This window comes from Salvelinus alpinus, chromosome 4 (assembly GCF_045679555.1).
Source record: "Salvelinus alpinus chromosome 4, SLU_Salpinus.1, whole genome shotgun sequence".
Classification (NCBI taxonomy): domain Eukaryota; kingdom Metazoa; phylum Chordata; class Actinopteri; order Salmoniformes; family Salmonidae; genus Salvelinus; species Salvelinus alpinus.
In genome coordinates, this window is record NC_092089.1 from 17,203,587 (window position 1) to 17,220,140 (window position 16,554).

General features: G+C 44.7%; 1 protein-coding gene across 1 annotated transcript in view; it reads right to left on the reverse strand.

Moving 5' to 3' along the window:
- The window catches only part of LOC139572434 (F-actin-uncapping protein LRRC16A-like), a 131,976-nt gene that overhangs the window by 89,605 nt on the left and 25,817 nt on the right, over positions 1-16,554 (reverse strand). Inside the window, exons 5-6 of the mRNA XM_071395185.1 lie at positions 8,759-8,863; positions 4,492-4,561 (exon numbers count right to left, since the gene is read on the reverse strand). Of these exons, the coding sequence (XP_071251286.1) occupies positions 4,492-4,561; positions 8,759-8,863 (175 nt within the window). The remainder of the gene's footprint in view (positions 1-4,491; positions 4,562-8,758; positions 8,864-16,554) is intronic.

The window sequence follows — 16,554 nt, forward strand, 5'->3', positions numbered from 1 at the left end:
TCTCTCGCTTCGCCAAGTGATCCAGTATGTAGAGTTATAGTCGACTCATCAGGTATATGTGGAGAGGAGGAAGCTCTAACAACAGACCGTGCTATGGGATGTTCACTCCAACAACGATCAAGGCCAAAACTAGTGCACTTTATCATTCTTAAACTGACGAAGAACGTTCAGCTCAATGTCACGTATCTGGACCAGGAACAAGAGGTGGATTCTTGCTTTAGCAGATTTGCTAATGTTTTTAATGTTACATATTAGGGCATATAGTACTATAGTGAAGAGACCATTGATGTATAGTAAATTGATAAAGCAACTAAAACACTTTTCCTCTGTCGTTATCTCATGCTGACTAATAAAGTTGTCTTTCATATTTATTTCCACAACTGGAAGGCTAAATACATCGTGTTTACATGTCATGCTAAAGGGCCTAAAAACAATCATCCTCGTTCTTTGACAAAACAGAGAAGTTTTACAGATCTGTGAGAAGGTGGAGGGAATTCTCTCTCCCTGTGTTGTTACCTCACAGCAGCTGAGGTCTAAAGACACTTCCTTTAGAGTCTCTGTGTTCTTACCTCACAGCAGCTGAGGTCTAAAGACACTTCCTTTAGAGTCTCTGTGTTCTTACCTCACAGCAGCTGAGGTCTAAAGACACTTCCTTTAGAGTCTCTGTGTTCTTACCTCACAGCAGCTGAGGTCTAAAGACACTTCCTTTAGAGTCTCTGTGTTCTTACCTCACAGCAGCTGAGGTCTGAAGACACTTCCTTTAGAGTCTCTGTGTTGTTACCTCACAGCAGCTGAGGTCTAAAGACACTTCCTTTAGAGTCTCTGTGTTCTTACCTCACAGCAGCTGAGGTCTGAAGACACTTCCTTTAGAGTCTCTGTGTTCTTACCTCACAGCAGCTGAGGTCTAAAGACACATCCTTTAGAGTCTCTGTGTTCTTACCTCACAGCAGCTGAGGTCTGAAGACATGTCCTTTAGAGTCTCTGTGTTCTTACCTCACAGCAGCTGAGGTCTAAAGACACTTCCTTTAGAGTCTCTGTGTTCTTACCTCACAGCAGCTGAGGTCTAAAGACACTTCCTTTAGAGTCTCTGTGTTCTTACCTCACAGCAGCTGAGGTCTAAAGACACTTCCTTTAGAGTCTCTGTGTTCTTACCTCACAGGAGCTGAGGTCTAAAGACACTTCCTTTAGAGTCTCTGTGTTCTTACCTCACAGCAGCTGAGGTCTGAAGACACTTCCTTTAGAGTCTCTGTGTTGTTACCTCACAGCAGCTGAGGTCTAAAGACACTTCCTTTAGAGTCTCTGTGTTCTTACCTCACAGCAGCTGAGGTCTGAAGACACTTCCTTTAGAGTCTCTGTGTTCTTACCTCACAGCAGCTGAGGTCTAAAGACACATCCTTTAGAGTCTCTGTGTTCTTACCTCACAGCAGCTGAGGTCTGAAGACATGTCCTTTAGAGTCTCTGTGTTCTTACCTCACAGCAGCTGAGGTCTAAAGACACTTCCTTTAGAGTCTCTGTGTTCTTACCTCACAGCAGCTAAGGTCTAAAGACATGTCCTTTAGAGTCTCTGTGTTCTTACCTCACAGCAGCTGAGGTCTAAAGACACTTCCTTTAGAGTCTCTGTGTTCTTACCTCACAGCAGCTGAGGTCTAAAGACACTTCCTTTAGAGTCTCTGTGTTCTTACCTCACAGCAGCTGAGGTCTGAAGACACTTCCTTTAGAGTCTCTGTGTTCTAACCTCACAGCAGCTGAGGTCTAAAGACACTTCCTTTAGAGTCTCTGTGTTCTTACCTCACAGCAGCTGAGGACTAAAGACACTTCCTTTAGAGTCTCTGTGTTCTTACCTCACAGCAGCTGAGGTCTAAAGACACTTCCTTTAGAGTCTCTGTGTTGTTACCTCACAGCAGCTGAGGTCTGAAGATACGTCCTTTAGAGTCTCTGTGTTCTTACCTCACAGCAGCTGAGGTCTAAAGACACGTCCTTTAATGTCTCTGTGTTCTTACCTCACAGCAGCTGAGGTCTGAAGACACTTCCTTTAGAGTCTCTGTGTTCTTACCTCACAGCAGCTGAGGTCTAAAGACACTTCCTTTAGAGTCTCTGTGTTCTAACCTCACAGCAGCTGAGGTCTAAAGACACTTCCTTTAGAGTCTCTGTGTTCTTACCTCACAGCAGCTGAGGTCTAAAGACACTTCCTTTAGAGTCTCTGTGTTCTTACCTCACAGCAGCTGAGGTCTAAAGACACTTCCTTTAGAGTCTCTGTGTTCTTACCTCACAGCAGCTGAGGTCTGAAGAGACGTCCTTTAGAGTCTCTGTGTTCTAACCTCACAGCAGCTGAGGTCTAAAGACACTTCCTTTAGAGTCTCTGTGTTCTTACCTCACAGCAGCTGAGGTCTAAAGACACTTCCTTTAGAGTCTCTGTGTTCTGACCTCACAGCAGCTGAGGTCTGAAGACACTTCCTTTAGAGTCTCTGTGTTCTTACCTCACAGCAGCTGAGGTCTAAAGACACTTCCTTTAGAGTCTCTGTGTTCTTACCTCACAGCAGCTGAGGTCTAAAGACACTTCCTTTAGAGTCTCTGTGTTCTTACCTCACAGCAGCTGAGGTCTAAAGACACTTCCTTTAGAGTCTCTGTGTTCTAACCTCACAGCAGCTGAGGTCTAAAGACACTTCCTTTAATGTCTCTGTGTTCTTACCTCACAGCAGCTGAGGTCTAAAGACACGTCCTTTAGAGTCTCTGTGTTCTTACCTCACAGCAGCTGAGGTCTAAAGACACTTCCTTTAGAGTCTCTGTGTTCTAACCTCACAGCAGCTGAGGTCTAAAGACACTTCCTTTAGAGTCTCTGTGTTCTTACCTCACAGCAGCTGAGGTCTGAAGACACGTCCTTTAGAGTCTCTGTGTTCTGACCTCACAGCAGCTGAGGTCTGAAGACACTTCCTTTAGAGTCTCTGTGTTCTTACCTCACAGCAGCTGAGGTCTAAAGACACTTCCTTTAGAGTCTCTGTGTTCTTACCTCACAGCAGCTGAGGTCTGAAGACACTTCCTTTAGAGTCTCTGTGTTCTAACCTCACAGCAGCTGAGGTCTGAAGACACTTCCTTTAGAGTCTCTGTGTTCTAACCTCACAGCAGCTGAGGTCTAAAGACACTTCCTTTAGAGTCTCTGTGTTCTTACCTCACAGCAGCTGAGGTCTGAAGACACTTCCTTTAGAGTCTCTGTGTTCTTACCTCACAGCAGCTGAGGTCTAAAGACACTTCCTTTAGAGTCTCTGTGTTCTTACCTCACAGCAGCTGAGGTCTGAAGACACTTCCTTTAGAGTCTCTGTGTTCTAACCTCACAGCAGCTGAGGTCTAAAGACACTTCCTTTAGCCTCTCTGTGTTCTTACCTCACAGCAGCTGAGGTCTAAAGACACTTCCTTTAGAGTCTCTGTGTTCTAACCTCACAGCAGCTGAGGACTAAAGACACTTCCTTTAGAGTCTCTGTGTTCTTACCTCACAGCAGCTGAGGTCTAAAGACACTTCCTTTAGAGTCTCTGTGTTCTTACCTCACAGCAGCTGAGGTCTAAAGACACTTCCTTTAGAGTCTCTGTGTTCTTACCTCACAGCAGCTGAGGTCTAAAGACACGTCCTTTAGAGTCTCTGTGTTCTTACCTCACAGCAGCTGAGGTCTAAAGACACTTCCTTTAGAGTCTCTGTGTTCTTACCTCACAGCAGCTGAGGTCTAAAGACACTTCCTTTAGAGTCTCTGTGTTCTTACCTCACAGCAGCTGAGGTCTAAAGACACGTCCTTTAGAGTCTCTGTGTTCTAACCTCACAGCAGCTGAGGTCTGAAGACACTTCCTTTAGAGTCTCTGTGTTCTTACCTCACAGCAGCTGAGGTCTAAAGACACTTCCTTTAGAGTCTCTGTGTTCTTACCTCACAGCAGCTGAGGTCTGAAGACACTTCCTTTAGAGTCTCTGTGTTCTAACCTCACAGCAGCTGAGGTCTAAAGACACTTCCTTTAGAGTCTCTGTGTTCTTACCTCACAGCAGCTGAGGTCTAAAGACACTTCCTTTAGAGTCTCTGTGTTCTTACCTCACAGCAGCTGAGGTCTGAAGACACTTCCTTTAGAGTCTCTGTGTTCTTACCTCACAGCAGCTGAGGTCTAAAGACACATCCTTTAGAGTCTCTGTGTTCTTACCTCACAGCAGCTGAGGTCTGAAGACACTTCCTTTAGAGTCTCTGTGTTCTTACCTCACAGCAGCTGAGGTCTGAAGACACTTCCTTTAGAGTCTCTGTGTTCTTACCTCACAGCAGCTGAGGTCTAAAGACACGTCCTTTAGAGTCTCTGTGTTCTAACCTCACAGCAGCTGAGGTCTGAAGACACTTCCTTTAGAGTCTCTGTATTCTTACCTCACAGCAGCTGAGGTCTGAAGACACTTCCTTTAGAGTCTCTGTGTTCTTACCTCACAGCAGTTGAGGTCTAAAGACACTTCCTTTAGAGTCTCTGTGTTCTTACCTCACAGCAGCTGAGGTCTAAAGACACGTCCTTGATGTTGGGGTTACTGGCCAGACCGAGCAGAAGAGCTCTGCAAGGAAGACAACAATATTGTTTAATACATTTCAGGCAGACTCACTATTGGTTAGGTTATGATAGGGACTAACAATGAAGAATCCAGTCTAGTTTATGGGATGAAGAATTCAGTCTAGTTTATGGGATGAAGAATACTGTCTAGTTTATGGGATGAAGAATCCAGTCTAGTTTATGGGATGAAGAATCTAGTCTAGTTTATGGGATGAAGAATCCAGTCTAGTTTATGGGATGAAGAATACTGTCTAGTTTATGGGATGAAGAATCCAGTCTAGTTTATGGGATGAAGAATCTAGTCTAGTTTATGGGATGAAGAATCCAGTCTAGTTTATGGGATGAAGAATACAGTCTAGTTTATGGGATGAAGAATGTAGTCTAGTTTATGGGATGAAGAATCCAGTCTAGTTTATGGGATGAAGAATCCAGTCTAGTTTATGGGATGAAGAATCCAGTCTAGTTTATGGGATGAAGAATCTAGTCTAGTTTATGGGATGAAGAATCCAGTCTAGTTTATGGGATGAAGAATCCAGTCTAGTTTATGGGATGAAGAATACTGTCTAGTTTATGGGATGAAGAATCCAGTCTAGTTTATGGGATGAAGAATCTAGTCTAGTTTATGGGATGAAGAATCCAGTCTAGTTTATGGGATGAAGAATACAGTCTAGTTTATGGGATGAAGAATCCAGTCTAGTTTATGGGATGAAGAATCCAGTCTAGTTCATGGGATGAAGAATACTGTCTAGTTTATGGGATGAAGAATCCAGTCTAGTTTATGGGATGAAGAATCTAGTCTAGTTTATGGGATGAAGAATCTAGTCTAGTTTATGGGATGAAGAATCCAGTCTAGTTTATGGGATGAAGAATCCAGTCTAGTTTATAGGATGAAGAATCCAGTCTAGTTTATGGGATGAAGAATCCAGTCTAGTTTATGGGATGAAGAATCCAGTCTAGTTTATGGGATGAAGAATCCAGTCTAGTTTATGGGATGAAGAATCCAGTCTAGTTTATGGGATGAAGAATCCAGTCTAGTTTATGGGATGAAGAATCCAGTCTAGTTTATGGGATGAAGAATCCAGTTTAGTTTATGGGATGAAGAATACAGTCTAGTTTATGGGATGAAGAATCCAGTCTAGTTTATGGGATGAAGAATACAGTCTAGTTAATGGAATGAAGAATACAGTCTAGTTTATGGGATGAAGAATCCAGTCTAGTTTATGGGATGAAGAATACAGTCTAGTTTATGGGATGAAGAATACAGTCTAGTTTATGGGATGAAGAATACAGTCTAGTTTATGGGATGAAGAATCCAGTCTAGTTTATGGGATGAAGAATACAGTCTAGTTTATGGGATGAAGAATCCAGTCTAGTTTATGGGATGAAGAATCCAGTCTAGTTCATTGGATGCTGAGAGAGTGAGATATACACTGAGTGTACAAAACATTAGGAACCTGCTCTTTCCCTGACATAGACTGACCAGGTGAATCCAGCTGAAAGTCACGTGTTAAATCCACTTCAATCAGAGTAAACGAAGGGGAGGAGATGGGGCATAAATCCACTTCAATCAGAGTAAACGAAGGGGAGGAGACGGGGCATAAATCCACTTCAATCAGAGTAAACGAAGGGGAGGAGACGGGGCATAAATCCACTTCACTCAGAGTAAACGAAGGGGATGAGACGGGGCATAAATCCACTTCAATCAGAGTAAACGAAGGGGAGGAGACGGGGCATAAATCCACTTCAATCAGAGTAAACGAAGGGGATGAGACGGGGCATAAATCCACTTCAATCAGAGTAAACGAAGGGGAGGAGACGGGGCATAAATCCACTTCAATCAGAGTAAACGAAGGGGAGGAGACGGGGCATAAATCCACTTCACTCAGAGTAAACGAAGGGGATGAGACGGGGCATAAATCCACTTCAATCAGAGTAAACGAAGGGGAGGAGACGGGGCATAAATCCACTTCAATCAGAGTAAACGAAGGGGATGAGACGGGGCATAAATCCACTTCACTCAGAGTAAACGAAGGGGAGGAGACGGGGCATAAATCCACTTCAATCAGAGTAAACGAAGGGGATGAGACGGGGCATAAATCCACTTCACTCAGAGTAAACGAAGGGGAGGAGACGGGTCATAAATCCACTTCAATCAGAGTAAACGAAGGGGATGAGACGGGGCATAAATCCACTTCACTCAGAGTAAACGAAGGGGAGGAGACGGGGCATAAATCCACTTCACTCAGAGTAAACGAAGGGGATGAGACGGGGCATAAATCCACTTCAATCAGAGTAAACGAAGGGGAGGAGACGGGGCATAAATCCACTTCAATCAGAGTAAACGAAGGGGAGGAGACGGGTCATAAATCCACTTCAATCAGAGTAAACGAAGGGGATGAGACGGGGCATAAATCCACTTCAATCAGAGTAAACGAAGGGGAGGAGACGGGGCATAAATCCACTTCAATCAGAGTAAACGAAGGGGATGAGACGGGGCATAAATCCACTTCAATCAGAGTAAACGAAGGGGAGGAGACGGGGCATGAATCCACTTCAATCAGAGTAAACGAAGGGGATGAGACGGGGCATAAATCCACTTCAATCAGAGTAAACGAAGGGGAGGAGACGGGGCATAAATCCACTTCAATCAGAGTAAACGAAGGGGATGAGACGGGGCATAAATCCACTTCAATCAGAGTAAACGAAGGGGATGAGACGGGGCATAAATCCACTTCACTCAGAGTAAACGAAGGGGAGGAGACGGGGCATAAATCCACTTCAATCAGAGTAAACGAAGGGGATGAGACGGGGCATAAATCCACTTCAATCAGAGTAAACGAAGGGGAGGAGACGGGGCATAAATCCACTTCAATCAGAGTAAACGAAGGGGATGAGACGGGGCAAAGAAGGTTTATTAAGCCTTGAGATAATTGAGACATGGATTGTTTGTCACATGGGATGACGCTGGAGAGACGAAGCAGGTAACGGGGAATAACATTTAATAAATAACGGACATGGAACGAGACAGGAACAGCGTCAGCAAACAGGTAACACAAACAAAAGACAATCAAAGCAGAAGTGGGGAACAGAGCTGGGGAACTGACAAATATAGGGGAGGTAATAACAGGTGACGAGTGAGTCCAGGTGAGTCCAAGTCGCTGATGCGCGTGACGAGGGAAGGCAGGTGTGCGTAATGGATGATAGGAGTGCGTGATGCAGGGCAGCCTGGCGCCCTCTTGCGCCGGGGGGGGAGCAGAAGTGACATTGTTTATGTATTCAGAGGGTGAATGGGCAAAACAAAAGCTTAAAGTGCCTTTGAACAGGGAGTGGTAGTAGGTGCCAGACGCGTCAAGAACTGCAACGCTGCTGGGTTTTTCACGCTCAACAGTTTCCCGTGTGTATCGAGAATGGTCCACCACCCAAAGGACATCCAGCCAACTTGACACGACTGTGGGAAGCATTAGAGTCAAAACCGGCCAGCATCCCTGTGGAACACTTTAAACACCTTGTAGAGTCCCATGCCCCCAACGAATTGAGGCTGTTCTGAGGGCAAAAGGGGGTGCAACTCAATATTAGGAAGGTGTTCCTAATGTTTTGTACCCTCAGTGTAGCTCTATTTCCTATTATGGAACAAAATAAATATTGGAGGGGAGCATAAGAGAGAGAAGAGACAGACAAAGAGAGGTGAGAAAGAGCGAGAAAGAAGGAGATGAGAGAGAGGGAAAGTGAGGAGGGACAGAAGAGATTGAGACAGAGGGGGGAGAGAGAACAGAGAGATTGAGACAGAAAGGGGAGAGAGAGAAGAGCAGAGAGATTGAGACAGAAGGAGGAGAGAAAGACAGAGAGATGAGAGAAAGACAGAGATGAGAGAAAGACAGAGACAGAGGAGAGAAAGGCAGAGGAGAGAAAGACAGAGGAGAGAAAGACAGAGGAGAGAAAGACAGAGGAGAGAAAGAGAGACAGAGGAGAGAAAGACAGAGGAGAGAAAGAGAGACAGAGGAGAGAAAGACAGAGGCAGAGGAGAGAAAGACAGATGAGAGAAAGACAGAGACAGAGGAGAGAAAGACAGAGACAGAGGAGAGAAAGACAGAGGAGAGAAAGAGAGAGGAGAGAAAGACAGAGGCAGAGGAGAGAAAGACAGAGACAGAGGAGAGAAAGACAGAGGAGAGGAAGACAGAGTCAGCATGGTTAATTTGCTCACTTCAAGGCCTCTGGAGGGAGTCTGGTCCCTGAAAGGTTGATGCAGCTGAGGGCCAAGGCGCTGCTGAAGAAGTGCTTGAAGGATGGAGGCACATCTTTGCCTTTCCTGGAGACAAACAGAAACACAGAGAGGATAGTAAGGCCAGGCAACAGATGATACCTGAGAGGCCATAGTATAGTAGCCTTGTGAACCACAGTTGAACGCTGCTCCCCAGTGACCTCTCCAAATCAGGATGTGTTGAACGAGCCCAATAGTGTAGTATACAGTGAATATTGTCACAGCTAGGAGATGTTAGGCGCGAAAGCCAGTAGCCCTGATACGGCTGCAGCCTTCATTATTATGGTGTATAGAAAGCCAGTAGCCCTGATACGGCTGCAGCCTTCATTATTATGGTGTATAGAAAGCCAGTAGCCCTGATACGGCTACAGCCTTCATTATTATGGTGTATAGAAAGCCAGTAGTCCTGATATGGCTGCAGCCTTCATTATTATGGTGTATAGAAAGCCAGTAGCCCTGATACGGCTGCAGCCTTCATTATTATGGTGTATAGAAAGCCAGTAGCCCTGATACGGCTGCAGCCTTCATTATTATGGTGTATAGAAAGCCAGTAGCCCTGATACGGCTGCAGCCTTCATTATTATGGTGTATAGAAAGCCAGTAGCCCTGATACGGCTGCAGCCTTCATTATTATGGTGTATAGAAAGCCAGTAGCCCTGATACGGCTGCAGCCTTCATTATTATGGTGTATAGAAAGCCAGTAGCCCTGATACGGCTGCAGCCTTCATTATTATGGTGTATAGAAAGCCAGTAGCCCTGATACGGCTGCAGCCTTCATTATTATGGTGTATAGAAAGCCAGTAGCCCTGATATGGCTGCAGCCTTCATTATTACGGTGTATAGAAAGCCAGTAGCCCTGAAATGGCTACAGCCTTCATTATTACGGTGTATAGAAAGCCAGTAGCCCTGATATGGCTGCAGCCTTCATTATTATGGTGTATAGAAAGCCAGTAGCCCTGATACGGCTGCAGCCTTCATTATTATGGTGTATAGAAAGCCAGTAGCCCTGATATGGCTGCAGCCTTCATTATTATGGTGTATAGAAAGCCAGTAGCCCTGATACGGCTGCAGCCTTCATTATTATGGTGTATAGAAAGCCAGTAGCCCTGATACGGCTGCAGCCTTCATCATTATGGTGTATAGAAAGCCAGTAGCCCTGATACGGCTGCAGCCTTCATTATTATGGTGTATAGAAAGCCAGTAGCCCTGAAATGGCTACAGCCTTCATTATTACGGTGTATAGAAAGCCAGTAGCCCTGATACGGCTGCAGCCTTCATTATTATGGTGTATAGAAAGCCAGTAGCCCTGATACGGCTGCAGCCTTCATTATTATGGTGTATAGAAAGCCAGTAGCCCTGATACGGCTGCAGCCTTCATTATTATGGTGTATAGAAAGCCAGTAGCCCTGATACGGCTGCAGCCTTCATTATTATGGTGTATAGAAAGCCAGTAGCCCTGATATGGCAGCAGTCTTCATTATTATGGTGTATAGAAAGCCAGTAGCCCTGATACGGCTACAGCCTTCATTATTATGGTGTATAGAAAGCCAGTAGTCCTGATATGGCTGCAGCCTTCATTATTATGGTGTATAGAAAGCCAGTAGCCCTGATACGGCTGCAGCCTTCATTATTATGGTGTATAGAAAGCCAGTAGCCCTGATACGGCTGCAGCCTTCATTATTATGGTGTATAGAAAGCCAGTAGCCCTGATACGGCTGCAGCCTTCATTATTATGGTGTATAGAAAGCCAGTAGCCCTGATACGGCTGCAGCCTTCATTATTACGGTGTATAGAAAGCCAGTAGCCCTGAAATGGCTACAGCCTTCATTATTACGGTGTATAGAAAGCCAGTAGCCCTGATATGGCTGCAGCCTTCATTATTATGGTGTATAGAAAGCCAGTAGCCCTGATACGGCTGCAGCCTTCATTATTATGGTGTATAGAAAGCCAGTAGCCCTGATATGGCTGCAGCCTTCATTATTATGGTGTATAGAAAGCCAGTAGCCCTGATACGGCTGCAGCCTTCATTATTATGGTGTATAGAAAGCCAGTAGCCCTGATACGGCTGCAGCCTTCATCATTATGGTGTATAGAAAGCCAGTAGCCCTGATACGGCTGCAGCCTTCATTATTATGGTGTATAGAAAGCCAGTAGCCCTGAAATGGCTACAGCCTTCATTATTACGGTGTATAGAAAGCCAGTAGCCCTGATACGGCTGCAGCCTTCATTATTATGGTGTATAGAAAGCCAGTAGCCCTGATACGGCTGCAGCCTTCATTATTATGGTGTATAGAAAGCCAGTAGCATCCTTTTTATAAAACACAGCAGCTTGTCCTCCGCTCCCACATCCTGCCTTATAGGCTAGCTCTGTCCCCAGAGACACTGTGATAGGCTAGCTCTGTCCCCAGAGAGACTGTGATAGGCTAGCTCTGTCCCGAGAGAGACTGATACGCTAGCTCTGTCCCCAGAGAGACACTGTGATGGGGTAATGATGTGAGGAGAGACACTGTGATGGGGTAATGATGTGAGGAGAGACACTGTGATGGGGTAATGATGTGAGGAGAGACACTGTGATGGGGTAATGATGTGAGGAGAGACACTGTGACGGGGTAATGATGTGAGGAGAGACACTGTGATGGGGTAATGATGTGAGGAGAGACACTGTGATGGGGTAATGGTGTGAGGAGAGACACTGTGATGGGGTAATGATGTGAGGAGAGACACTGTGATGGGGTAATGATGTGAGAGACACTGTGATGGGGTAATGATGTGAGAAGAGACACTGTGATGGGGTAATGATGTGAGAGACACTGTGATGGGGTAATGATGTGAGGAGAGACACTGTGATGGGATAATGTGAGGAGAGACACTGTGATGGGGTAATGTGAGGAGAGACACTGTGATGGGGTAATGTGAGGAGAGACACTGTGATGGGGTAATGATGTGAGAGACACTGTGATGGGGTAATGATGTGAGGAGAGACACTGTGATGGGGTAATGATGTGAGGAGAGACACTGTGATGGGGTAATGATGTGAGGAGAGACACTGTGACGGGGTAATGATGTGAGGAGAAACACTGTGACGGGGTAATGATGTGAGGAGAGACACTGTGATGGGGTAATGGTGTGAGGAGAGCCACTGTGATGGGGTAATGATGTGAGGAGAGACACTGTGATGGGGTAATGGTGTGAGGAGAGACACTGTGATGGGGTAATGATGTGAGAGACACTGTGATGGGGTAATGATGTGAGGAGAGACACTGTGATGGGGTAATGATGTGAGGAGAGACACTGTGATGGGGTAATGATGTGAGAAGAGACACTGTGATGGGGTAATGATGTGAGGAGAGACACTGTGATGGGGTAATGATGTGAGGAGAAACACTGTGATGGGATAATGTGAGGAGAGACACTGTGATGGGTTAATGTGAGGAGAGACACTGTGATGGGGTAATGATGTGAGAAACACTGTGATGGGGTAATGATGTGAGGAGAGACACTGTGATGGGGTAATGATGTGAGGAGAGACACTGTGATGGGGTAATGATGTGAGGAGATACACTGTGATGGGGTAATGATGTGAGGAGAGACACTGTGATGGGGTAATGATGTGAGGAGAGACACTGTGATGGGGTAATGATGTGAGGAGAGACACTGTGATGGGGTAATGATGTGAGGAGAGACACTGTGATGGGGTAATGATGTGAGGAGATACACTGTGATGGGGTAATGATGTGAGGAGAGACACTGTGATGGGGTAATGGTGTGAGAGACACTGTGATGGGGTAATGATGTGAGAAACACTGTGACGGGGTAATGATGTGAGGAGAGACACTGTGATGGGGTAATGATGTGAGGAGAGACACTGTGATGGGGTAATGATGTGAGAAGAGACACTGTGATGGGGTAATGATGTGAGGAGAGACACTGTGATGGGGTAATGATGTGAGGAGAGACACTGTGACGGGGTAATGATGTGAGAAACACTGTGATGGGGTAATGATGTGAGGAGAGACACTGTGATGGGGTAATGATGTGAGAAGAGACACTGTGATGGGGTAATGATGTGAGGAGAGACACTGTGATGGGATAATGATGTGAGGAGAGACACTGTGATGGGGTAATGATGTGAGGAGTAACACTGTGACGGGGTAATGATGTGAGAGACACTGTGACGGGGTAATGATGTGAGGAGTAACACTGTGACGGGGTAATGATGTGAGGAGAGACTGATGGGTAACACAAATTGAAACAAACAAACGTCTCTATCCTTGAACCATTACCCACAACTACTGTAGGTAATCTGACTGATATGCAAAGAGGGCACTCTGTCTACAAATCAATCTCCAGGTGTTTGACAGATAAGAGTTAGAACACTGAGAATAGAACACTGAGAATAGAACACTGAGAATAGAACACTGAGAATAGAACACTGAGAATAGAACACTGAGAACAGAACACTGAGAATAGAACACTGAGAATAGAACACTGAGAATAGAACACTGAGAATAGAACACTGAGAACAGAACACTGAGAACAGAACACTGAGAACAGAACACTGAGAACAGAACACTGAGAATAGAACACTGAGAATAGAACACTGAGAATAGAACACTGAGAACAGAACACTGAGAATAGAACACTGAGAATAGAACACTGAGAACAGAACACTGAGAATAGAACACTGAGAATAGAACACTGAGAATAGAACACTGAGAACAGAACATTGAGAACAGAACACTGAGAACAGAACACTGAGAACAGAACACTGAGAACAGAACACTGAGAATAGAACACTGAGAATTGAACACTGAGAATAAAACACTGGGAATAGAACACTGAATAATGGTTCTAACATGCACTGCACATTAGTGATGTCCGATATGGTCTGTTCAGTTCAGTGAGGACAGGAAGTAGTTTCACAGTAATCATACGGTCTGTTCAGTTCAGTGAGGACAGGAAGTAGTTTCACAGTAATCATATGGTCTGTTCAGTTCAATGAGGACAGGAAGTAGTTTCACAGTAATCATATGGTCTGTTCTGTTCAGTGAGGAAAGGAAGTAGTTTCACAGTAATCATATGGTCTGTTCAGTTCAGTGAGGACAGGAAGTAGTTTCACAGTAATCATATGGTCTGTTCAGTTCAGTGAGGACAGATTGTAGTTTCACAGTAATCATATGGTCTGTTCTGTTCAGTGAGGAAAGGAAGTAGTTTCACAGTAATCATATGGTCTGTTCAGTTCAGTGAGGACAGGAAGTAGTTTCACAGTAATCATATGGTCTGTTCAGTTCAGTGAGGACAGGAAGTAGTTTCACAGTAATCATATGGTCTGTTCAGTTCAGTGAGGACAGGAAGTAGTTTCACAGTAATCATATGGTCTGTTCAGTTCAGTGAGGACAGGAAGTAGTTTCACAGTAATCATATGGTCTGTTCAGTTCAGTGAGGACAGGAAGTAGTTTCACAGTAATCATATGGTCTGTTCTGTTCAGTGAGGAAAGGAAGTAGTTTCACAGTAATCATATGGTCTGTTCAGTTCAGTGAGGACAGGAAGTAGTTTCCCAGTAATCATATGGTCTGTTCAGTTCAATGAGGACAGGAAGTAGTTTCACAGTAATCATATGGTCAGTTCAGTTCAGTGAGGACAGGAAGTAGTTTCACAGTAATCATATGGTCTGTTCAGTTCAGTGAGGACAGGAAGTAGTTTCACAGTAATCATATGGTCTGTTCAGTTCAGTGAGGACAGGAAGTAGTTTCACAGTAATCATATGGTCTGTTCAGTTCAGTGAGGACAGGAAGTAGTTTCACAGTAATCATATGGTCTGTTCAGTTCAGTGAGGTCAGGAAGTAGTTTCACAGTAATCATATGGTCTGTTCAGTTCAGTGAGGACAGGAAGTAGTTTCACAGTAATCATATGTTCTGTTCAGTTCAGTGAGGACAGATTGTAGTTTCACAGTAATCATATGGTCTGTTCTGTTCAGTGAGGAAAGGAAGTAGTTTCACAGTAATCATATGGTCTGTTCAGTTCAGTGAGGACAGGAAGTAGTTTCACAGTAATCATATGGTCTGTTCAGTTCAGTGAGGACAGGAAGTAGTTTCACAGTAATCATATGGTCTGTTCAGTTCAGTGAGGACAGGAAGTAGTTTCACAGTAATCATATGGTCTGTTCAGTTCAGTGAGGACAGGAAGTAGTTTCACAGTAATCATATGGTCTGCTCAGTTCAGTGAGGACAGGAAGTAGTTTCACAGTAATCATAAGGTCTGTTCAGTCTCTATTTCCCCCAATCTAGAGAGAAGCCTTCCTACCCATTTCACCTGACACTGATATCAATACACTAACATCAATAAGGGCAGTCCAGGCTGGCATTACATTCAGCAGAGCAGAGTCAGAGTTTCACTGTGCTGCCGGCCTCAGTGATCTCCTAAAGAGTGATGCATCAGGGGTCAAATGTCAGGGGTCAAATGTCAGCTGACGGATGGCCACCATCATGTAGCCCAAGGAATTGACTCTTCCCGTCCTGTATTTGGAGATTGAAAATTGCTAACAGGACAATTCTGATCAAAGTTGACTGTTTCCTCAACTTTGGACGTATATATTCAGGTTAATTTAAGGAACTGACTGGCTAAGCAACCATGCAAAATGTTCAATCTCTTCCCCTGTCTGTGAGAGCAGAGCGCTGTGCAGTGAATAGAAATCTCAGTTTCGAGGTCCAAGGGTGTGAAAAGAGCTCTTTCCCAGGATCAGCTTGTGAATGCATGAGAGAGAGAGAGAGAGAGAGAGAGAGAGAGAGAGAGAGAGAGAGAGAGAGAGAGAGAGAGAGAGAGAGAGAGAGAGAGAGAGAGAGAGAGAGAGAGAGAGAGACTACCAGAACCCATTGGATTCTCCAATTACCTTGAATGAGTTACAGGACAAAATAAAAACCCTCAAACCCAAAAAGGCCTGTGGTGTTGATGGTATCCTTAATGAAATGATCAAATATACAGACAACAAATTCCAATTGGCTATACTAAAACTCTTTAACATCGTCCTTAGCTCTGGCATCTTCCCCAATATTTGGAACCAAGGACTGATCACCCCAATCCACAAAAGTGGAGACAAATTTGACCCCAATAACTACCGTGGAATATGCGTCAACAGTAACCTTGGGAAAATACTCTGCATTATCATTAACAGCAGACTCGTACATTTCCTCAATGAAAACAATGTACTGAGCAAATGTCAAATTGGCTTTTTACCAAATTACCGTACAACAGACCATGTATTCACCCTACACACCCTAATTGACAACCAAACAAACCAAAACAAAGGCAAAGTCTTCTCATGCTTTGTTGATTTCAAAAAAGCCTTCGACTCAATTTGGCATGAGGGTCTGCTATACAAATTGATGGAAAGTGGTGTTGGGGGTAAAACATACGACATTATAAAATCCATGTACACAAACAACAAGTGTGCGGTTAAAATTGGCAAAAAACACACACATTTCTTCACACAGGGTCGTGGGGTGAGACAGGGATGCAGCTTAAGCCCCACCCTCTTCAACATATATATCAACGAATTGGCGCGGGCACTAGAACAGTCTGCAGCACCCGGTCTCACCCTACTAGAATCCGAAGTCAAATGTCTACTGTTTGCTGATGATCTGGTGCTTCTGTCACCAACCAAGGAGGGCCTACAGCAGCACCTAGATCTTCTGCACAGATTCTGTCAGACCTGGGCCCTGACAGTAAATCTCAGTAAGA